The following is a 25,192-nucleotide window of genomic DNA, read 5'->3' on the forward strand; positions in this document are numbered from 1 at the left end:
TTAATGTAGTGCAACTCCATGTTGCTGTTCTGCTTGTTCCCTTTGCATGGATGCCTGGCTTCTTGGGAAACAATTAAACTTATTATACTGTTCCAGACATAATGGGAAGCTGTGGTTAACTGTGGCTTCTTACCTTGTTTTCCATCTTGCATAAATTAATAGTAAGGGCATGATCCGTGACTGTTTTTGCTGTCAGATAAGAAAGGAAAATGTAACTTCTTTCTTAAACTTTATATTGAGGACAGCATATGCCACAGTCCCTGAATTAGATATGTGCGTAAAGTATTTTAGGCTACTTCGATTCGCTGTTTTGCCTCTCCAGCAAGCCCTACTATGGATAAATTATTTTCACATGCCACAGATTGAAATCTTTGCACATATCAAACGTTTACGATTTTACTCAATAAATGACAAACCAGGAAGTTAGGGCAGCATCCAATAGTGGTCTTCTATTGGTGGAACAAGCAAGTCTAGCAGAAGGAGGAGCGATCTCCCTCCCTACTTTACCTCCCTACATACATCCCCCAAAAGTACTCCTGGAGGGTGGGTTTTTCTGGCAACATAGCTACTGGACGGAGGGCAAAGTCCCTACCAATGCAATATAGGAGGTAGGCGCAAGTCCCACTCCCCAGGAGTCCTGCCCTCAGAAGGCAGAATTTTATTATAAGACAAACATTTTAAAAATTCTATAAATCCACAAACAATAATCTAATTTTGTGTTTCTTTGTTTGTGTTTGCGCATACACACACACACACAAACATAAACAAACACAAAAATAATTGCTTATCGTTTGTTTTCTAATCTATAAAGTAATTTCCTAACTCATTGTAGTCAGCCTGATTTACATACATTCCTCAATTTTCTCTAATCTCAGTTAATTTTACAGGTCCTTATGCAAAAAGAAAACAAAGAATTTAGTACATGTACGTACTAATTCTACTCCTTCCTCCCCCTTCTTAATATATAATCCCATCACCTTTTTTGCAGTACCCTAATATAATATAGCCAAAATATTCCCATTTTTTGTATTTATTTATCTATTCATAATCTTAAACATCTATCAGTTTACTTAAGTTTCTCTTTTTCTCCAAAAATTTCTAATACATTTCCACTCTTCTTTTATTCCTTTTCTTGGTTTTTTCTTTATAGGCGTGGTCAAAATATCCATATCCATAGCTTCTCTTAATTTCCTCTATATTTCCTCTTTCTTCCTCTATAAATATCAAGGCTAATTTTTTCTTCTTATGCCTTTCAAAGTGTTCTATAATATTTAGAACATTGCTCAGATTATTCTTTATATATCTGTTTGGGAGAAATCCATTTTGATCTCCGTTTATCAGCTCTTTTAGAATCCCTTTCAGTCTCTCTGCCATAATTCATGCAACTATCTTATAGTCAGCATTGATCAGGCAGATAGGTCTATAATTACTTATTTCATATTTGTCTCTGTCTTCCTTTAAAGAAATATGTGCGTCTTTCCATGAGTCTGGCAATCCATCTTGTAGTATATCACTTAAAGTATCTTTTAGTGGTGTCAACAACACATCTTCCTTGTTTTTTTAATAGAACATGGCGAACAAACCATCTGGACCAGGGGCCTTACTTGTTTTTGTTTTTCTGATAGCGTCCAAGATTTTCTGTTGTTGAAATTTCTAGATTCAGTGTTTTTTTCTGTTCTTCATTTGATTTAGGTATGCTTTCTCTCTCTAAATATGAGTAATTTTTTCTTTATCTTCCCTAGTTTCCGCTTTATTGTTATACAAGTTATCGAAAAACATTTGAAATGTTTTTATGATGTTTTTTTGGTTGGTGAATCAAGGCAAACTCCTTCATGTTGAATTTCTGTGATTATCTTCTTTTCCTTCTCTTTTCTCAGTTTGCCAGTACTTTCCGCATTCAAAATGTTTTTGTTTTACCAGTCTTAATTTTTTTTCTCTCCATAGTTTATTGTGGCACCAGAGCTCTCTGACACGGAAGGCTCAAAGTCTCACAAAATTACAGTTTCCAGAATTCCCTAGCATGGAGCCAGAGCAAGTTAAATGGTCTCAAACTGGATTATTTTTGTACAGTAGTGTGTTTTGGACCTAAGACACACTATTGCCAAGGTTTAAAAGATCCCTTACAGACGTATATTCACAACATAGGAGTTTATGCTTATGTTCTAAGAGCATACTTGACATCATCATATTACCTGAAGATCCCAGCTCCCTTCAGGCCTTTTGGCAGAAAGATGGGGATATAAATTGCATTATTCAGTCGAATCTATTGAATCCATTCCTAACATCAACTGTTCTTTTAACGGGAAATATCATCTCTTCCTCTGGATCATAATGAAAGGTATTACCCATAGACTAACTAGTAGGAATGCCCATATGAAAGAAAAAAATCAGAATCAAAAAGATTAATTTTGTAATGAGTTCTCACATTAGAAGCAATGAAGTCACAGAAATGAATGCCTACTAAATATAACAATAATGGCTTAGTCAATAGAACTTTATTATTATTATTTTTAAAAAAGTAGTTTTCACCAGTCTTTATACAAAGAATATTTTACAAAAGGTTGTTCTCCATAAACATGCAAATAAATTAGAAATGAATTTATTTGGTATGTGGAAAATGTAATATACAACATACATTGTCCTTCAGATTTCACTACTGGTAGTTCTGACTGACTCTTTCCATTCAATATTTTGAGCAATACAGCCTTCATATTTAAAAATATAAACAATTGGGTGAAAAGTAAGGCAGGCTAGGGAACCTATTCATTTTCCCCTTCTGACTAGAGGCCTTCGCACTGGAATAAATATTGCTGTGGAGGTACAGTATCTTGATGGTCAAAGGGTTTCATGAGGCTGAGGTGGAAAGGAATCCGGAGGAACCCTGGCATGTATATGCTTCTGAATTCTAGTTAGAGAGTTTAATTAGTAATTACTGAGTTGAACTATGGTTGGTGTGACACTTCTTAGGCAGCCTGCTTAAAGGTTACAATTTTACAGATTTCTTACATTCTTTTATTTATGCTGGACTGCAATAGTTTTCATTTGTTATTACAGATGGAGCTTATGGCACTGAGCTCTTCTTGAGAAGGCTAAGAGCAAAACCTTTCTAATCAATATGAAACCAGAATGGACTTGCTTCACAATCCTCAAACCTATGCATGTTTATATAAATCCAAGTAGCTAACATGCACAATCTATTTGTTTAACTCTTGTCCAATCAGGTATATGCATACTATTTCTACAGAGAAAATTACTTCAAATTTTACAAATAACCTGTTTGCCCAAAATCCATTAGATAATATTTCCCATACTGTACAATTTATATATACACTATTTTTACATATATATAAAATTACTTAACACAATTAAATTCACAATGATTCATTCTTTTTAGTCACTTCTTTCAGTAGGCATCAGCTGGCTGCTTAATTTCATCAGCAATTTTACAACGAGACCTGCCTATAAACAGAAAAAAAAGAAGATTTTCTAAAGAGCAAGGAATGGCATGTTGTATGCTGTGTAAATGTGGGTCTACTTGTACAAATGAACTCCTTTCCCCTCCTCCAGTTCCTTGAATCTCCCCAAAGCTGCTCCTGAACATCATGAGACCTCTAGGAAAGACCTGGCATGTGATTCAGGAACAGCCACAGGAAACTGAAATTTTTCCAAATTAGGTGAAGGCTAGCACAAAACTTCTACACAAGTACTGGTAACTCCTCCCTTCTACTGTAACCCTGCCATTCCTGTGAAATATCCTAGATGGGAATTGGAGAGCCTTTTTTCTATAAAGGTTTGCCTTTGGGGGGGGGGGGAACAGCCTGAGCCCAAAGTGACCAGAATCAGTAATAAGACACAAGAGTAATGTTTGCAGCTTTTCCAACTTTCCCACTACCATCATACAGTATTTGTGTAACCTCTGGATAAATCCTAACTATCTGCAAACAATTTTAACCCAAGGATGCCAGTAGACAATTGAGGTGGTGGGGATGGGGTGGTGGGAGATGGAACAAGAAGACACAGCTAGTAGAAATTAGAGTTTGAAAGACAGCCTTCTCAATTATCTTTTTAATATTCCTTGTTCCTTCCTCTTTTCTTTAGTCAGACTTTGTCACTCTCTTTTCCTCTCTTCCTCATATTCAGACTAGTCTCAGGCATAACTCTTTTGTTTCAGCTCTAATGTTGTCCCTTAAAGACGTTATTTCCTTCTCCACATAATACTCATTCTTCTTTCATTTTTCCTTGTTCTTCATCTTCTCCTGTTATCAGGTAGGAATTAATGTCCTATGGCTACTTTATGACCAAATCTCCCTGCATATTTCTGTTAGCATAGTTGCGCAGTCAGCATCTGGCACCAGGGTCTCTACCTTTGGAGATGTGAGCAGCTGCTTGTAAGCAGGAAAAACACCTCTTCTCTTCAGAAAGGAGGCTTTTATTCTTTAGAAGTTCCACTATATACAATGCTATCATACAACTCCAACACCGTCCACCATCCACCATCGCAACAACCCACTGCGGCCCACACTGTGACTTGAGGCACACCCGTTTTATAGGCAGGGCTCCATGTGGCCTTTTGGCCCTGCCTCTTCCTCCTGTGTCACAATGATCTCTGTCCTGTCCAGGGTGACTTTGCACTTTTGCAGCACTTTACTGCGACTTGGTGACCATCATCTCTGATGTCACTTCCCATGACTCAGCACTGGTGAAAATGCCTTGTCATCATGCTGACAGTGACCCTTTATTGTCCAGTCACTATTTAATACAGTGCGCGGGGCAGTGTCCCATTCAGATTAATGGGGCTCCAACATAGGTGGAATTCGCCTTACGTGTGAGGGGGTCTGGAATGGATCCCCCGCGTAAGGCAAGGGTCCACTGTACCACATTGTGCATTTTCTCAGTACTCTATATCCCAACAATTTCCACTATCCAGGCTGTTTGCACAGTTGGACTGCAGTCTTCTGAAATTTACAATGGTGAATGAAAGTATTGACCCTGGCATGCACCAACAGAGCAGACAATGAATTTAACATTTTTGTTTGGGGTTTTTAGAAATCCAGCAGGTCTCTGCTGCTCTAAAGATCAGAACACAAACCAATGGATACAAATCAGAAAGAAAGAGATCCCACCCAAGCATTTGGAAGAACATGGAATACTGTGTCCAGTTCTGGGCACAATTCCAGAAGGGCTTAATTCAAAGACAAGCTGAAGCATGTCCAGTGGAAGGCAACTAAAATGGTGAAAGGTCTGGAAACCATGCTGTCACAAGGGTCTTCCTGTTAATAATATTTATACAGGAACTGCTACTCACTCTAAAAACTTTTAGGTGTTCTAATACTGATATTAAAAATAAACTAGTAGGGGGAGTCAGTGGTTGGGTTACCTGTTTGGTGTGGACTATAAAGCTCATTTTGTTTTCCAGACTATGAATTTGAAAGCAGGTGTCTCCATCGCCCAACTGCCACATAAAGCAACCATATTTTAAACTTATGAGCAAAGCCTGGAATATAAAAGAAACAAACTGATTTTCAGGTTTTCACCAAATGAACAAACCTAATTTGAATTTCTGTCAGCTGAAGATCAGGATAAGGCAGAAACCAATCTGTACTTGGTGGGCAGGAAATGCCTTCCACCACACAATACTCATCTCCTGATCTCATCCCCGTTCTTCACTTGCTGATTCAATGCTGATCAAATACATTCATTCTCCTGGATAAGATTCACTAGCAGACAGACTAAAAGGGAATACTGGATGTCTCCAGGAAACCCAGCTCTGTTACATCTTTAGTTAAATTTAATTCTTAAGAATAAATAAAATAATCATTATTAAATAACTGATATCTGATTAGCTCCCTTTGATGGCTAGAATCTGAACACCCTCCCCTTCCTAGTCTGCCCAAGAATTAAATGAGATAGATGGTTATCAGCTCCAAAATACCATCCCTACATGACTGTCTTAATGCTACCAGATCCTTACAATTTGGAAATTTGAACATCCTTATATAGAATTACTGATTGCTTCTGCTATTCATGCCCTATGATCTTTTGTTTAATAGCCCATGAAAATACTACTGAACAATTTTTCTTTCAATGGATGGGGGCGGGATGATGACACATAGAAATCAGTGGATCTGATATAGAACAAGACTGAAACTGCACTAATTAGAATTGGCCTGTACTTCTGTAACATGAATCTTCACAGTCATGGCCAAAGGGGACATAGACACTAATGGAATTGGCTGCATAGAAACATATATAAAGTTAGCTGGTAAAAATGAGGCTAGGTATCCAAAATGGCCACTCACAGTTCACAGCAGTTGATGGCCAGCTTAAAGTGTTGAAATGCAGCTGTGACCTCTTATACAGGTTTAGAATTATAATGGCTGTTTGTAGTGGTGTACTTGCCTGGAGTGTCACCTTGTCTGGGGAAGTGGGGCCTCTGGAGGGGTGGAGCCAAAAGAATGCTCACCCCACCTTGCTGCCACAGCGCACAGAATGGCACCATGGTGTGAGGCGAAGGGACCCAGAAGGCAGCTGTACACTCCCTGGGGTGTACTACCCCACTGGGTGTAACCTGATGTGGTCCACACCAATGCCCCCCCCCCCAATAGTGATGCCACTGGCTGTTCGTCCTGTTAATTACTTGGATGATTCTGAACTTGAAGTGATGTTACATGGAAAGTTTAGCATGTTCCAGGAAACATTGCTCCTCTTGGCTTCCACTGCCCCAGACTTCTTCATCTTTTCTTTACTAACCTAATCCTTTTTCCCCTGCCATCTCTCCTACACTCAAAACAGGTTAATGCAAAATAACTGCCATGGGGCTGCTGACTGCCATTAACAAAGGGTTTCTCAGCTGCCTCATTTTAAATTTTACTGCAGGCAAAGAAAAAAATAGCAGTGATCCTGCCACATGTGAAGTGCACATTGCTGGCACTATAGGCAATGATTGGTCTCTGTGGTTGTGAATGACACCAGGAGGAGTCTGGACTGCATAGGCAGCCTTAAATATTTGAAGGAGAAAACTGATGAGCACACTTAAGAAGCGAAGGCAGAACAGGAGACAGAGCTCCATGTGCGGGTAAATAGTCACTTATTTTATGTATTAATTTAAAAAGCTCAAGGCGTTTTGGCCTCTATCAAAGTTGGTCTTCTTCAGGGACTACACTTTGAAATAATTTTTTTGGAATTGTACAAGACAATTTGCAAAGAATTGGACCATTAAACAAAGAGCTCTTGCCAAGAAGAAAGCCAACTTTGATAGAACGAAGTCAGGCATGATGGGTCAAAGCAATGGGCCCAGCAAGAGACTTTGCCACATGACAACCTGTATTGATTTGTTGGGCAGACAAGATATTAACGTCATGGTAGAAAGTAGCGGCAGCCTTCTTTTCCTTATCTGGCAGCCTTTCAAACTTCAGAGCAACCTTTTCCCATAGTTCATACACACATTTACTGTTTCATGCCTTCAGTTTGCAGACAGTTGTCGGGAACAATGATTACTTAAAACAGCAATAAGATCAACAAACCCACCTTTGTTTCCATATTAAGAAGATGCAATCCTTTGACATTTACGCCTACATACACTCTGATGACTTTATGATTACTTGAGCTTGCCTTTGTAAATACTTGTCCTGTGAAAAAAGCAGCTCCATAGGTAGGAAGCTCCCAGCAGTTCTGCAAAAACATGCGCTGCAGATGATGCATCTCTTTACTCACACCCTCACTAGTACTGAGACTCTAGAAATACAAATTGACATACCCACAAAAGATATGGTTTTCATTGTCATTTGGATGCACTTTCTTTGGACAGAATAAAATAAACATACATCTGCTTAAGATACAATGCATTTTCTATTACATACACCTAAATAAATACAAAATAGAATGAATTCAGAACTGATATAGAATGAGTTGTTCCAGTAACTTTCACAAGATTAAAGCAAGTTTTTAAAAAAAATAAAAATATATTTATTAATTTTAATATACCATACAACCTATATAATAAATCATTACTAAATATTTCTACTTTTACACCACAAACATTTAACCCCCACTCCCATCACTCATCACCCTCTGATGACTATAACAAATATTTTAGTATCCAACACCTATAATGTGGGATAGCTTATTAATAGTTTCTCTCACTTCACTGTATCCCTTTTTACCTTTGACTATCTCAATTCAAAAAACATATATATCCCAACGAATCATGTCCTTTATATGACCGTTATATTCTCCTTTTCTCTTCCATAAAAAAGAGAATATAATGTGACCAGTTCCTCCTCCAACATTGTTTTTCTATTCCAGTACTATTACAGCATGTGCCACTCTTAAAAGGTTTTTAATTATGTAATCTTCTATCTCATTCAATCCCAATTTCCTTAAATTTAAAGTTAAACAACTTTCTTTATTAAATTGGAAGTTTCTCCCAATTAAAACAAGAGTAGTATTTGTGCAGCAAAAGATATAAATATGTTGACTAAATATAGTCAACATATTCTGTGTAAGTAAAAGAAAAGCTATGCCAAACCAAACCCAAGGTCTCTCTTGTACAATACATAGGAATATAGCAGTTAAGACATGGGAACATTTTTTCACCCTAAATTCAAATAAAAGCCCCAAACTTCTTAACCTTTCCACTAAGGGGAATCCTTCAAGTCTTTTGATGATTGAGGCTGGCCTTTTCTGCCTATTTCTCAGTCCTACAATAACTTTTAAGACTGTGGCACAACATAATGATATACAGTATTCTCAGTATGATTACAGTGTAACAATGACCATTTTATTATAAATTTATTATAAATGTTTATAACAATATGATACTGGAAGTGCTAATTTCTATTCCTTTCTTTTAAAATAACAATAATAGCTCAATAAGCAACAGTCTGTTTTGTCTCTATAATATTATTGAACTAACAGTTCCAGAAAATAAAGATCATTTTAAAACATGATGCTTTCTGAAATCATGCTGCTATTAAAACAACTTACCTTATACTCATGAAGTATTCTGTTTGTCCAATGGGGTGCCTTACTTTTTAATTTGGTGATTGGTACTATAGATTTTAAGTTTTCTTCACTGTAATAAAAACCACAAAAACAACAACAAGTAATTATTGTTTTTCCAGTTTAACAGGCATGAAACAAAATATGCTTGACTTAATCAAATCATAAGAAAAGAGGCAGCAGAAAGTGTGTTGTGAAAGATGCAACATGCACTGATTTTTCGTCCCAGTCAAGTGGTAATTTGCTGATGAGATGGTCACTTGACAACATGCATGAGAATCAGAAACAGCCCCCAAAACAAGAAGGTTTCACAGACAGATTTTTCAAAATATTTTTATTTCAAAAGTGAACTGATACTGAAATAATTTTAAACAGACTTACTTTAGGAAGCCCTGCTTGTGTTTTTTACTTTCATAATTCCCATAGACTATTTGCAGAAGCAAACTTGCAAGTGTTATCAGTTTGGCATCAGGTGAAGTGTAGAAACCCTTCAGCAAATTGTATCTGGCCTCATCAAACAAGATAAGAATAGCCAGTGGATCCTCAATCTACAACAAAGTAAATATATATAGCAACTATATAAAAGACACATTTTAAAATCTTAAAAGTCCTAAATATGCAATATACTAAAATCCAAAGCTAGATACAGTTTCTTGATTTTAATACTTATACTAATATTTAGAATTTATCCAGTGTAAACCTAATAAATAACTAGTAAATATACAATGCTATTTTGGTCCAGTAATTAATAGAAGAAAACCTTTTACTTTGTATTATCATTAGGGAATATACAGCAAATCAATGACTCTTTAAAGTCCTACAACTATCAATGTATCAGTTTGTTCCTTGCACACCAATTTTCAATGTGTGCAGGATCATTAAGGCTGCAATCCTATACATACTTGCCTGGGAATAAGACAACTGAGCTCTGTGGGATAAATTCTATTAGATTAGCTAGCTGATTAAAAATCTTTAAGCAGCAGACAGCCTTAGTAGACACTGATTTCATTTGAGGCTTTTCCTATAGTTTTTTTTTTCTTTTAAATTTTGTTTTGGGTCCTATGTTGAACAAAGATAAGGAACTTTTAGAGTGTACTACCAAATTTCAAATCGCACTGTATTATGCAGTACATGTTTTAAATGCTTGTTGGAAACATTCTCTGTTTATTAGAGATAATGTGAAAAATAAATGTGTTTTTGTTGTTGTTGTGTGCCTTCAAGTCATTTCTGGATTATGGAGATTTTAAGGTGAACCTATCACAGTTTTCAGGGGCTGAGTGCGGCTGTGACTCGCCCAAGGTCACCCAGTGGGTTTTCATGGCCAAGCAGGGAACTGAACCCTGGTCTCTAGAGTCATAGTCCAAACCCCTAAGCTATGATAGGGCTCACAATATAAATTAATTAAGTAATTTATGGAGAATTTAGAGAAATACTCTAATGAATTTATTACACCAGCCTCCATTGGGGATGTTCATTTTGAACCTGTGCTTCATAAAGTAGAACACAACATGCCAACCTTTTTTTCAACTTCTAGAGGAAGTCTCACATCTCTCCTCAGGAAAAGCTGTGGAGTTTCTCTTTGAGGATCCAGATTTGTCAATTCAGTGAGTATTTCAGGCCAGTCACGAACATGCTGCAGAGGCTTGTGATATGGCTTCAGCTGGAGACCTATACAACAACAACAACAACTTTATTTTAAACTAATGCAAACGAAACAGCACAGCACATGCCAAGTTATATATAATTATGCGTGAAAGCCTTACTATGCATATTCAACTGGGGGAGGAATACAATTTTTTAAAAGTCAAATGTCATCAATATAAATATAATACCAATTGAGTGAATCCATAGAGTATTAGCAATATCTTTCTATCATAAAGAATAATGCTACCTAAAACACTTTACCATAGTAATGCTACCTAAAATACTCCCAGAGGACAGGATCAAAATTTAAAACGACCTGAAAACTGGGCCAAAGCTAACAAAATGAAATTCAACACGGAGAAATGTAAGGTACTGCGCTTAGGGCGGAAAAATGAAATGCACAGATATAGGATGGGGGACACCTGGCTGAATGAAACTACGTGTGAAAGGGATCTGGGAGTCCAAGTAGACCACAAATTGAACATGAGTCAACAGTGCGATGCAGCAGCTAAAAAGGCCAATGCAATTTTAGGCTGCATCAATAGATGTATACTGTCTATATCAAGAGAAGTAATAGTACTACTGTATTCTGCTTTGGTCAAGCCCCACCTGGAATACTGTGTCCAGTTCTGGGCACCACAATTCAAAAAGGACATTGAGAAACTGGAGCATGTCTAAAGGAGGGCAACTAAAATGGTGAAGGGTCTGGAAACCATGTTCTATGAGGAATGACTTAAAGAGCTGAGGATGTTTAGCCTGGAGAAAAGAAGGTTAAGGGGTGATATGATAGCCCTGTTTAAATATTTGAAGGGATGTCATATTGAGGAGGGAGCAAGCTTGTTTTCTGCTGCTCCAGAGAACAGGACCCAGAATAATGGATGCAAGCTACAGGAAAAGAGATTCCATCTCAACATTAGGAGGAACTTCCTGACAGTAAGGGCTGTTCGACAGTGGAACACACTCCCTCGGAGTGTAGTGGAGTCTCCTTCCTTGGAGGTCTTTAAGCAGAGGCTGGATGGCCATCTGTCGGGAAGGCTTTGATTTGGATTTACTGCATGGCAGGGAGTTGGACTGGATGGCCCTTGTGGTCTCTTCCAACTCTACAATTCTATGATTCTATTACTTTACCATAGTAATGCTACCTAAAACACTTTACCATAGTCACAGAAAAATATCAGTGCTACTCAAAATGGTGGTGTCTGGACCAGTGCCAGTCCCTGTGATTTTGAAAGAAAGAAAGAATTGCAACCAGCGGGTACAAATATGGTGCCAGTTCCGGGGACAATGGGGGGGGGGAAAATTGGTGGTCACCCACATCAGACAGCCTTAGAAATATTGACTGAAGCTGCATCTACACTGTAGAATTAATGCAGTTTGACACTATTTGAACTACCATGGCTCAAAGGTAGCGAATTTTGGGATTTGTTGTTCTATTAACTAATTAGCCTTTTCTGTGAGTGAGCTATGTTGCCACAACAAACTACAAATCCCAGGATTCCACAGAATTGAGTCATGACTGTTAAAGCAGTGTCAAACTGCATTAATTCTACAGTGTGGCAGCAGCTTTAAAACCTGGTCAGCTTTTTGGTAGTTTTTTAGTTTGAAAGAAATAAACGCTAACAGTCCTACATATACTTAACTAGATGTGTCATTTAACACAGTGTAAATTATATCTGAATATACACAATTGCAGCCTAAAATGCCAGTATAGAAACCAAAAATCCCAGCTTCTTCAAAAGCTAAAGAAAAGGCATTAGGCATGTAAGTAATATACTGTGCTTGATCTCAGCCTTCACTTTTCTCAAGAAGACTGTATTATTGTTTCTGAGCTGATGGGCAGACACTTCATCCAGGTGCCTCCAGACCTCAAACAAAACACTAGAGGTAACATACTGGTGTCCTGAGGCAGAAGTACCATGGTTTCCATTTATTCTATTAAATATTATATAAATCCACACATATATTTTGAAGACATCAAAAATCTTTTACATATTTAAATCTAAATTCTAAATAGTTTACATGGAAGAAAAGTTGCAGTGATTTCCTAGAAACGCCAGCACATTCTTCTCCCTTGAAAACAATGACAATAAAGCTAATTCCAGTTCAGTACTCAGTGTGCAAATGATTATGAAGGACTTTAATTCACCTCTCCTCCCTCTTTGAATCATTAGAACAGTGCTTCTAATTTGCAGTACTGTACTGTATTTGTTTTTACACTTAAAAATTTTATCAGGTCAGTGTCTCCATATGAGAGATAAAAAACTGGAACTAAAAACCTTTTCCCACCATCTCCCTTTTAAAAGAGGAAGGTTCCCTTTGCCACTGTATTTTGCCTTATTAAAGAAACAAACGAAGGATGTCAAAGTAAATTTGCAGAAGCCTACTTTGTTAGATGCATCTGTTTTTTCTATAGCTCTTATTATTTGTGTGACATAGTTAGAAAAACTAAAATTACCACATTTTTGGCAAGATTACTTACTAAGGTTTTCAGAGCAGATCCAAATAGTGAAGTACTGCTGTGTTTCTTGGGAAAGACGCATTCCTTCCATTATTTGTTGCACGGTGGTGTTGTTTCCGTGTTTCAGTTCCACAGAACGGTATGACCCATCCATTCGATAAATTCGAACTTTTTCATACTACAAAATAATAATAATAACAAACCAAAATGTATAATAGTCAGTACTCTGTTCTTCTTCAGTTGGAGAATAGGTAAGTAGTGAATTCAGAGTAAAATATAAATGATAAATTTTAATGGCTGACATACTTTTATGTCCTTGCCCAAGTCACACAGAACTAAGCCCCTAAATTCAAGTAATTATTCATGAAATTAATTATTCCTTCTGGTCTTTCACACTTTTTCTAAAATGTAAACGTATGATTGTTAAAATATCTGGAAGGTTAAGGCATACTTGTTTATTTAGGGCTTCTTTCAACAAATTAGCTGTTTTCTCCCACTCGTTTTGTTTGTTTTCTTCACAGACATTTAGGGGAGTTCTTCCTTGTTGATCAGTAATGTGCTACAATAAGAAATAAAATAAATTATATAATATAAATTAATACTCTACATTAAAGGGCATCAATTGCAATCTACATGTTTGCTGAATTATTCAGGATGCTGACAATGGTGCAAACAATTCCCAGTATAGAACAAAAACAGTAGATATATAAACCACTGCAATAAGTATCCCTTCTTTGAAACACTTCCTGTTGTGCAGTATTGCTTCCGTTTACAGTGGCATCAAGAACTGTTCAAATATTTTTTCCTTTTACAACTGGAAGCCTAAGCTGTGTTGGAAAGGCAGATTTTAACTGTATAGGAAAATGCACAATAGCAATTACAAAAGCATCTTACCCTGTCAATCTCTGGATGGTTTAGAAGAATCTGAACGATATCAGCATGCCCTCCCCCAGCAGCAAAATGAAGAGGAGAGCTAAGCTGTCCATTCAGTAAATTTGGATTGCACTTTCCTTTCTCTAAGAGCATTCGAGTGGCTTCAACTTTTCCATACCTACATAAAAAGCACACAAATAGTGATATTTCATATGTGATATATGAAACGAATGAAAATTACTTCTTATTTTAAGTTAAGAGGTGGGAAAAATACAAGTTTTCTCTAATAAATTCATGCCCCACAAAAATAATTAATATTTGCAATTTAGTGAAGAAATTGTGTACATCATTTAATCGTTATTCTAAACAATGGAAATCAATTTCTTTTCTTTTGGTGTTTTAATACTTTTGTGATGACCATGACACTATCAATTTTTTTTTTTTACATTTAATGTGCAAAATTTACAAAAAAATGGTAAAACACACACTTTATGTTGGGCACAGGGTATTCAGAAAGAGCATGTATGTTCCATGGTCTCAGAGAGATTATGTACTAGTTATTATACTTTTGCAACAACTACTACTACTATTACTGCTATGTGTGTGTGTGCACGCGCATGGAGCACACTTTCATGTCATCTGTTGGCTTATGTTTTTTAAGCAAGGAATACTAGCAGTATTTACATTATATCACCTTTCCTCCAATGAATTCAAGGCAGCACACATGGCTGCTACTCCTGACTTTGTCCTCACAACAGTCAAGTAAGATAGGTCAGGCTGAGTCACCCAGTGAGTTTCAGGGCTCAGTGGGACTTGGAACTGGACATTTCAAGTCTCAACCCAAGACTTAATGACTGTCCCCTAGAACTCTTCCCAACAGAACCTTGGTCAAACACTATGAGAATTGAAAGGTAGGCTTTCCTCACAGTGTAAATGTCCCTCTAGTTTCAGTACTGTTAATCCAAATAGGGGTAAATTACATCTTTTTATATATGTAGGGAAAAGTAAAGGACTGCATTTCATTTTTGAGATGGCTAAATCTCCTTATGAATCCATTATCTGGAGTCAGTCTCAGATTTTTGCCCTCTCTATGCCCAAAACATACTATCTCCTAAAAGTTTACCCTATAAAATCCATGGAGGATGGACAATGAAAACTGAGTTAACCCTCCCAACTCATCTGCATTGCTGTCTGCTAAGCTCTGTTCACAGAGTACACCAGAAAATGACAGAGAAACAACCCCTATTATGTACAAGTTCATTTGTGAAAAGTACTGTGCTCACCAGCATGCATAATGGATAGGTGCCCAATGGTCACTGTCCAGCTGGTTTACTGAAAAGTTTTCATCTAGAAGTTGGCTCAATAATTCAGAATCTCCTTCACAAGCAGTACGATGAAGAGGAAAATCATCCACCCACTGACGTTCCCTAAGAAGAATATTGAAGAACATGCAATGTCACTTATTTTATATAACTGGCTCATTGAAAGCATTCTGAACATGCACAAAATAGTAACTGAGTCAGCTTTCCTTCCATTAATACACTTGAACAAACTGGACTTTAAACATATCCATGATGGCAAACTTATGGCATACATGCCAGAGATGGCATGCCCTGGCACACAGCGGTAGGAGGAGGAGGACGAGGGGCATGCCTCTTCCTCTTCCTTCCTGATCCTTCCCAGCCTCCAGTTGCCTCTCCAGAGGTAACTGGAGGCTGGGTACAGCACGGGGGAGGAGGAAGAGGTGTGTGCCTGTTCTTCTTCTTCCCCCCCAAGACCTTCAGCTGTCTTTGGAGAGACAGCCCCAGAAGTCCCACTCCTAGAGGGTGGATGTCCCACCCCCAGCACCAGGTAACACTCAGTGCCGGAACCTTTTAGTTTGGGCACCCGGCCCCTAAAAGGTTCTCCATCACTGACCTATATTGTACTTTACAGACAGCATATTTCACATTAGAAGCCAACACACTTTGAGAGGGAAGTTTAAATGCTGTTTACTGCTTTGATGATGATAATACCCATCCTTAAGGTACCTAACAGTTTTAGTAACTCTGGGAGAAGTAACAAAAGAAATAAATATGGAGGAGGCTAAATAAATAACTGTGTCTCAGCCTCAGAGGCCAGTGTAGCAAATACAGATTAGTATAAATAACATAGTACTTGTCTTCCATGACACTGCTCATGCTGCGCTGCCACTTTTCACGTTTTGGAATCTGTATTTTGGAATAGTCTGGTGCTCCAAGTCCAAAATATGGATTTATAACCACTTTGTCCACCTGGAAATTCCACATAAAATGTATAGCTCAGAATCCACATTGAAGAATCTGAAAATCTAACTCATATCATTTCAATGCTCTTTCTTCTTACCCTGTTGGTATATTGAAGATCAGACCCAAATAAAGGGTTGTAAATACAGACATCTGCCTTCTCAAGTGCTAACATTTTACTTTTGATTTCTAAGGCAGTGTATCCCATGTGAAGAGAACTCTCTGTCTGCCCAGGTTCTACAGCATATGCAGGGTTTGTGACATTTGTTTTAATCCGCTCCAAGGGAGAAGGTCTGAATAAAGCTGGGATTGAATGTGACTGGGAATGCCTTTCTTCCAACCATCTACAGAACAGAATGGACAGATTACATTAGTACTGTTGATATTGCTAAAGATTAGCAAATCATTAGTATTAGTATTAGCAAATCAAATATATAGGAATAGAGCCTAATATGTGTTAGTCCTAATCCAGTTAGATAACAAAAAGGCTTTCATTCTTCTTAATATTAAGTGTAAATCTGATAAGATTTGTGATTGGGATTGGTTCCCATCTGAACACAGGGGTTTAAGACCCACTGGACTAAATAAATACCTTAATAATGAGTAAGAAACCCAATTTGTTTTGCTAGAACTTAGTCATAAAGCTGCTGTAACAAAATTCTATGCCATCTATATCTATTTTTAACATTAAAAATAAGATATTTCCCTGAAAAATCATGTTATAAAAATGCTTTAGTCTTTAATATTAATCCAGTTTTATTTTTTTAATGCAAATAGTTCTACTGAAGCATCTCTTACTTATCCAAGCAAATTAACATTCTAGCTGTTAGTGTCGCAAAATGAGAACTGGATTCACTGCAGACCCTCATGATGTCTTGTAAGCAGTAGAAAACTGGGCATCCAGGACTGTATGTATATTTTGTATTATCTACAAAGGAAAGAAGATGTATTTAGTAACCTAATCACTACTTTTATCCCATTATGAAATACTGGCTGTATGACATTACATTTTGTTTTTATTTCTGTGCCCCAAAAGTATATTTCTCAAAAAAATCTTCCTCTTGGACTGTAACTCTGCTAAACAGATCTCTCATTTTTACCACACTCAAATGGCAATATTTTGTATCTAGAAAAATGCAGTTTTAATCTCAAAGGCCATATCAGTTGCCAGTGCAATCCTGTGTGGACTGTGGCTCCCAAAACCCTACTACTACTGACCAGGTGATTTAATCTGTGGCAACCAGCATAACTTTCCTTCCACCACCTCAGACATCTGTGTTTTTTTTTTACATAAATCAGAAGGTTTGTGAGATCTCAAGAAATAAGATGTATCATTGGTTTTTAAACCATACTTGGCACTCCTGTGTCACAAACATTGATCTGAATGACTAACATATTTCACCTGATAAATTAGAGGTTCACCTGCACATGATTTTATTTTGACCAAATAGAGCTGCAAAGAGTAAGAGAGATGGTTCAAGGTGGATGATGCCTCATTTGATTATTTTTCCAGATTCTGGGCAGTTACAGCAAATTTAAACCCAAGAGAAGGTCAAGAGGTATTTATGTTCAGAAAGCATTGGCTTATCTGTCAAATTTCAAGACTGAATTTCCATGCTCATCCTCTATATAAATATATATATAGAAATCTTGTTAGAAGAGAGGGAAAGGATGGCCGCTAAGCTGGTGAAGCACGATGTAAGGCTTATAAAATTATCATCAACATTTCTGGAGATTAAACAAAACCAACTTTGCCACACACATACACATCTATAAAATTTACCTTTTACTACTGTTGGCACAACAAAAAAGGAGGCATCCTTTCCTGTCTTCTCACCATCAAGAGGAAATGTCTTCATTAACAGAACTCGTTTTCCTGTACATAATAATAAGGGTGTTTTTCAGTTAAACAGCTTAAATTACTATTTTGTGTCATCCGTTGTTTTCTTCTAATACAGAATATATATATACTCAAGAGAGCTATTATTCAAGAAAAAAAATTCCTGTCCCAGTCTCCCTTCACTTCAACAGTGACAAGCTGTAAAGTTTTTTTCCTGCAGCAGAAATTTTCCTTCAACACTCCCTCCATTGGCCAGACTAAGAACTTTGTCTTCGAAAAACACGACCTTTCTATTCCAGCAAGCATTTGGAGAATGCAAAACAATGTTGTTTTAGCTGCGCTATGTGCCAGTGGCCATGATACAGGAAGAAAATTGGTCTGTTTTGTTTTTAAAAAATACAGATGAATTTTTGGTTACAGTTAAAGTTGTTTAAGTTTTTATTACCTTTAATACCTTGATTTCCTGGCGAAATTGGTTGGGTGGTTTCTATTATATAATCCAAGATGCTTTGGGTTACATCACTACCTCCTTGAAGTTTAGTTTCCAGCAACATTTTCTTCCTCTTTTTCTTATGCCCTTCAATGGGAACTTCGAGCAACAATATCTTGTAATGATTAAAGTAGACATAAGTTAAACACAAAAATCATTATCCATTTTGGGAAAAAACATTCTAACCTGAACATAGGATGGGCCTGTAGATGAACATTTTAAGATGATGTATACCAATACTATCATACACACTTTACTGTACAGAAATGTCATGCTAATGATAGAAAAACTAATATTGTCCACAATACTAAGGCTCATGATGCCTTTATATCCCAAAGTCAAGTCCACTAATGCATCAAATATCCTTCAGAACAAGAAAGATCTTATTTTATTAAAGAACACAGCACAATATTTAAAATGTATTTGCATGCAACATTTTTTCTAGAGGTACCACAATATCACTTGCTGCAATGGATTAAATAATCAACATTATTCCTTGAACAATCCTCTTCAATGCTTTTAGGACACAATTTTAGGATTCAACTTCATCAACTCTGAGACAAATTAATCCTTTAGTTTTTGTCTTCATGCTTTGGGTTTTGTATTTTAAAAGACCTTGGCATAAAACAGTGTCTCCTTTCATAACATGAACTTGCATTTCTTAAACAGCTATATAATAAAATATAGAAATATATTGAGGAACTTTTTAAAAAAGGAGAAAATAAACATTTTTCCTGCGGCTTCAAGAAAATAAGGATGTACCTGCCTAATACTGAAGGAAAACTGGAACAAAGGAAACTAACACTACTATTGTCAGTGGATTCACTCAAACCCAGTTACATTTTGTTGTGGTTAACAATTTTAGAGTCAATTTTAACTCATGGCAACCCCCTGAGCGAGATACCGCCAAGCTCCCCTGTCCTCAATTACTCTGCTCAGGCCCTGCAGGCTCAGGGCTGTGGCCTCCTTGATTGTATCTATCCATCTAGTATGCAGCCTTCCTCTCTTTCTGCTACCCTCCACCTTTCTTAGCATTATGGTCTTTTTCAGTGAGTTGTGTCTTCTTTATGATGTGGCTGAAGTACAACAGCTTCAGTTTGGTAATCTTGGCTTCTAGGAAGAATTCAGTCTTGTACGCATTTGTTTGATTCTAGTACGCATTTGTTTGATTCTCTGGCTGTCCATGGTATTCTCAGCACTCTTCTCCAACAACACATCTCAAATGAATTGATTTTCTTTCTATCCACATTCTTCACTGTCCAGCTCTCCCATCCGTACATGGTGATGGGGAAAACAATGGCTTGGATTATCCTTACTTTAGTGTTCTGAGTTATATCTTTGCACTTTAGGATTTTGTCTAGTTACATTATCTTCATCTAAATGCAGTTATTTAAAACATAAATGTCGTAGCCAAATATAATTACTTCATGCAAAATACATAAATTTTAAACAGATTTTCAAAATATGAAAAAAATGTCATGCCATAGAATGATATAATTATTCTTATTTCACGGAAATAACAGGCTACATTACTGTATAAACCTTAAAGACTAAATCTTCAGTGTCCACACAGCTATAAAGTAAAAACTGAACATGTCCTACAACTGGGTTACACACCAGCTTCTTAGGCAGGCGCCACCTGCTTTTCAATTATTACCATTGACTCAATTTCTCCCCCTTCAGCTTTGTTACATAGTCTTGCTTCCAGAAAATAAAGCAGAAACAGTACAAAGTATATAAAAAGAGCTCATAGAATGTATAAACCCATTTGTGCAGCCTGGTTGTAGCCATAAAATGGTAGGGGGGTGTATTGCTCCTCAGTATATTCAACCAACACCTCTTTTCTTTGGAGCATGCAGAGGAGCAATTCATGAAGAACTGGTCTATACCCAAGGCCTGATTTTTCTTTGGTTGGTATGGCTGCGTAAACTGTCAAAACATTTTGCCACTCCTGCAGACTGAAATTTATTGATCTTATGGCGCCTCAGAAAAGTTCAAGGTTCTTTTCATCCAGTAACCTGACATATGTCTTCAGGAGATGCAGAAATCTCAAATGCCCTAGCTGTAGCCATAGATCTGGTTGAGTTAATCTTGTGCAGGCACTGGCTTCTGTGCTACATCACAACACAGAAATATACTTGCCTTTATCCATCTTGCTAACATCTGACAAGAAACTCTTAACACCCACGAACAGAGGACTGTAGGAAACAAACAGTGATTCTGTGTAACAGAAATCCTTTGTTCTTTGAATGTAAATTTTTTACTGCTCTCCTCACATCCAGCTTGTGCCATTTTCTCTCTAATGGATGTGATGGTTTTGGACAGAAAGTAGGGGAGTGTAAAGTGTTAGCATGCACAACACCAGTGCAGGTAGATTGGCTGTACATTACCACTAATAAAACAGCATGGCAATATTTATCATCAAGTCATATGATGACAATAATGTTGCATCTGTCACAACATGGCTTTAAAAAGAAGACAGGAAATGCTGTGATCAGGCACATCATGAAGAAAAATCCTTGTGCAAAACCAAGACTACTTTAATAAAATAAACTTATGTGACATAATTTTTAAATGTGTTGTTTGCCATCAAATCATTTCTTACTTATGGTGATCCTAAGGTGACCATATCACAGTGTTTGCTAAGCAAGTTTCTTCAGAGGGGTGTTGCAATTACCATCCTCAGAGGCTGAGAGACTTTGACTTGCCCAAGGTCATACAATGGGGCTTTGTGGCCAAGCAGGGATTTGAATCCTGGTCTCTAGAGTCATAGTTTAGCTCTCAGTTCTTAAATACATAATTTTATTTTATTTTTAGTTCTTAAATACAGGGGGGAGGGAATGGAAGCTATCTATAATCTCTCTAGCTTGGCACTGTGAACACTGACCAGAAGCAACCCTCCAGTGTTTCATGTGAGTCTTTCCATGCTTTGCCTGGAGACGAGAGAATGAATTTGGAAACTTCAGTATGTAAAACACAGGCTCTGTAACTAATCATCATCATATTTATTTATATCCTGCTTCTTCCCAGCCCTGGGATTCAAGGCGACTGATGACTAAGCTATAATCCTTCTCAAAGAACTTTCTGAGTTTCTATCTGAACCTAGTTGTAGTCTAGGTGTATCTAGACATGGCAATAACTGCCTGCAATGGCAGAATTTCCCTTCTCCTGATGCTATTTCTGCTTGCCCTATAAAAAACAAAAAAAAGGTATTACCTCATAGGATTTAGCACGATATTCACGAGAATTCAGGCTTGCAGTATTCTTTGGACGAATGACAGCCACATACGCTTCAGTTACAGTCTCTGGGTTTTCCATGGTTTGTATGTTTTTCTTTCTAAGTGGGAAAAATGAAGGAAGAAAACCATTAACAAAAAACAAAGATTAACTTTAATGAAGTTTGCCATAAAACAGTTTTAAAAACTACAGCCATTGATATTTTTATCCAATTTAAATTGTATTACTCAACTCTCTCTTCTGAATATCTGTATTTGTATTGAAAGCACACTGAGGACTGACCTAAGGGCCCATACAGACAGGCCAAAATAATGCTGCTTCGGCCACTTTGGAGGTATGCTGTTTAAATGACGCAGGCATCTTAAGAGGCCAGAAGCTGTGCCAAAGGATTAGAGTGAGGCTTTGGCATGGCTTCTGGCCTCTTAGGGCGCATGCATCATTTAAACAGCATACCTCTAAAGTGACCAGAAGCAGCTTTATTTTGGCCTGTCTGTATGGGCTCTAAAATTTCAAAACAAGTTTCAATATATTTCTTGAACAAAGATATTTCTATTTTTTTTTAAAAAGAATAATTTAAAATAGCCTATAAGAAAATAACAATGAGATACTAAAAACATGTCCATCAGCAGAAAACAGGTCCTGCTGATCATGAAGTGCACATGCAAAAAAGAGCTAGCCTAGGTGGTTTCTGAGGCTGGATATATGTATTCAGCTTTTGGGGCTTAGCTTGCAGTCTGCAACAGCTAATTAGGAAATAGGTGCATTGAGGTTGAAGTGATTATGTCACTTGCAGTTTTGAAATTCCCAGGCAGATGTATGGGAAAGAATTCCTCCTCCTTTTTTAAAACACACTGGGCAGGGAAAGCTTAGATTCAGACACCACACACTTTCCAGTAACTGCTGTGCTATCATAGCTTGTAGTGCTATTTGTAACACATTTAATATAGCATAAGCTTTCATGGAATGCAGTCCATTTCATAAAATGCACAACATGTTATATTGGATTACAGGTAACATAAAGACAGTTGAATGAGGAGAATTATAAACAGTGAGATCAGAGATAAATTACATTCAGAAAGTAAGTAATAGTTACTTTCACAAAGCAGTTGCAGAGTGATAACAGAGCACTGATGAGCTAATTAAGATACATGTGTGTATGTGTGTGTGTTGTGTGCCTTCAAGTTGTTTCCAATTTATGGGGACCCTAAAGTGAACCTGTCATAGGGTTTTCTTGGCAGGATTTGTTCAGAGGAGATTTGCCATTACCTTCCCCTGAGGCTGAAAGCATGTGATTTGCCTAAGGTCACCCAAAGGGTTTCATGTCAAGCGGAAATCGAACCCTGGTCTCCAGAGTCGTAGTCCAGTGCTCAAACCACTATGCCACACTGGCTTTAGGCTGTCTAATTAAGACGCAACTACAACAACAACTGTGGTCTAAATCCAATCCAACTGTTAGTCCCAACTAGAGTAGACCCTAATGAATCAATGAAGTAAATGAAGTGTGCTTGGCTTTTTAGTCAACAATTGATGCGGTAGGGTCAACTTTAGTTGGGAATAACAACTGGATCTAGGCTTTTGTCCTTATTTAAGTTATGGGACACAGCTTAACTTCGATGCAAATTCAGATTGCAAGTGTCCTTTATTCAAAAACGGTCATTTTAAGGTCAGTGGCTGAATGTCCTGGGATGCTGAAATGCTTTCCCATAGCTCTGCATGTATAGCCACTTTAAGAACACTCTCCACATCAGACCGTATATTTCTGCGTGGATACTTTCATGAAGCCACCGTCGTGTCCCTTCCTTGTCTGCGTACCCCGCGTTGCTTCAAGATTTGCCTTTCAGTATCCAAGCAGTCAATCTCATTCAATCCAGATTATGATCAAATCTCAGACCCTGATGGATTAAGCCTGTCCTGCCTGATGATAACCTCCAGCATTAACCAGATGCGCTCTTCTGCGCAGGAAGGCCAACCGTGTGATTCCCAGAGACCACAAAGAAAACACCTGGCCTTTCAGAGGGATCATCGCACACAAACTTTGTTTCACGCACAAAATTATTAACAAATATTGTGTATAAAAGGTGCTAAAGGCGGTGTGTATAAGTGGCCTATGAAATGTACAATCCGCTCTGGTGGTGTCACAACAAACTACAACTCCCAGGATTCCCTCAGACGGCAGTTAAAGTGCTCTCAAACTGGATTATTTCTGCAGTGTGTTTTGGACCTGAGTCGGATGGACCTGAAGGCACACAACAACAACAACAACAACAACCAACATCCACAGGTTCCTCCTGAATCTCAAGCTACTTGAGGGCACACAACAACAACCACAAAGTCCTCTTGGATCAGAAAGTACTCAAGGGCACACAACAACAACAACAACGACCAACAACCACAGGGTCCCCTTGAATCTGAAACTACTTGAAGGCACACAACAACAACCAACACACATCCACAGAGGTCCTCCTGAGTCAGAAAGTACTTGAGGGCACATAACAACAACAACAACCACAAAGCCTCCTTGGATCACAAACTACTTAAGGGCACACGACAACAACAAGCAACAACCACAATGTCCCCTTGGGTCAGAAAGTCCTTGAGGGCACACAACAACAACCAACACACACAAGCAACAACTCCAGGGCCCCCTGAGTAGGAAATGGCTGGAAGGCACAGAAGAAGAAGAACAAGAACAACGACCGACCCCACAAGGACCCTCTTCGCCCGGAGGAGGAGGAGGCGGAGGAGGAAGGGCCTCCTCCCGGCTCTCCCTGGCGCTTCCTGCCCTGGGGGCCGCCGGCGGAGCCTCCTCCTCCTCCCTGCCTTCCTTCCGCTGCCCTCCGCAGCGCTCCGCCCAGCTTCCCGCCCCTTCAGCCGGCGACCAGGCGAATCCGCTTCCCGGTCGGCTCCGGCGGCGGATGGGGTTCCGGGTCGGAGGCCTGACGGTGCCGTTGTGTTGCCGCCGCCGCCGCCGCCGCGTTTGTGGGTCCTGCGGAGAGGAGCCTCCCTCCGGGGCTGAGAGGCCGGGAGAGACTCCGGGAACCCAGGGAGGGAGGAAAGAAGGAAGGGCCCCGCCGAAGGAGACGGACAAAGAGGCCCCCGGAGCCCAGATTGTTCCTCTGGAGGCCGCCCTGGATGGACGGAGGAGCGGGCGGGCAGAGGGCCTCAGGAGGCCCCGGAGGACGGAGCACCAGCGACACGAAACGGTGAGGCTTCCCGGGCCTCCCTCGGGCGAAGAAAGGGGGCTTCGGGCTCCTAAAAAAGGAGCGCTTTGGAGGGAAGGACTGAGAGAGATGGAAGGAATTAGTTGCCCATAGAGGATAATAGGGGAATATTGGCCCATAGAGAATAGAAAGGCTGGGTTCCTAAAACATCCATCACCAAAAAAA

The 25,192-nt window shown here is 38.5% G+C and overlaps 1 protein-coding gene across 2 annotated transcripts; it reads right to left on the minus strand.

Annotated features, from left to right (window-relative positions):
* Positions 1-3,248: 3,248 nt before the first annotated feature.
* KRIT1 (KRIT1 ankyrin repeat containing) lies at positions 3,249-24,644 on the minus strand. Of its 2 annotated transcripts, XM_042475869.1 has the most exons (17): positions 24,508-24,644; positions 21,786-21,906; positions 18,525-18,684; positions 18,023-18,115; positions 17,038-17,167; positions 16,340-16,583; positions 16,133-16,248; positions 15,259-15,402; positions 13,997-14,153; positions 13,554-13,661; positions 13,124-13,280; positions 10,517-10,668; positions 9,382-9,548; positions 8,986-9,073; positions 7,528-7,734; positions 5,378-5,494; positions 3,249-3,459 (listed from the first exon to the last, which is right to left on the minus strand). In XM_042475869.1, the coding sequence occupies exons 2-17, from the start codon at positions 21,885-21,887 to the stop codon at positions 3,391-3,393; spliced, it is 2,211 nt and encodes a 736-aa protein (XP_042331803.1). In that variant the 5' UTR covers positions 21,888-21,906; positions 24,508-24,644; the 3' UTR covers positions 3,249-3,390. The 2 variants fall into 2 exon arrangements, with proteins under 2 accessions (XP_042331803.1, XP_042331805.1); XM_042475871.1 differs by lacking the exon at positions 3,249-3,459 and having other exon boundaries at positions 7,528-7,628.
* Between the last annotated feature and the right edge of the window lie 548 nt (positions 24,645-25,192).

Source organism: Sceloporus undulatus, chromosome 6 (genome assembly GCF_019175285.1).
Source record: "Sceloporus undulatus isolate JIND9_A2432 ecotype Alabama chromosome 6, SceUnd_v1.1, whole genome shotgun sequence".
NCBI lineage: Eukaryota > Metazoa > Chordata > Lepidosauria > Squamata > Phrynosomatidae > Sceloporus > Sceloporus undulatus.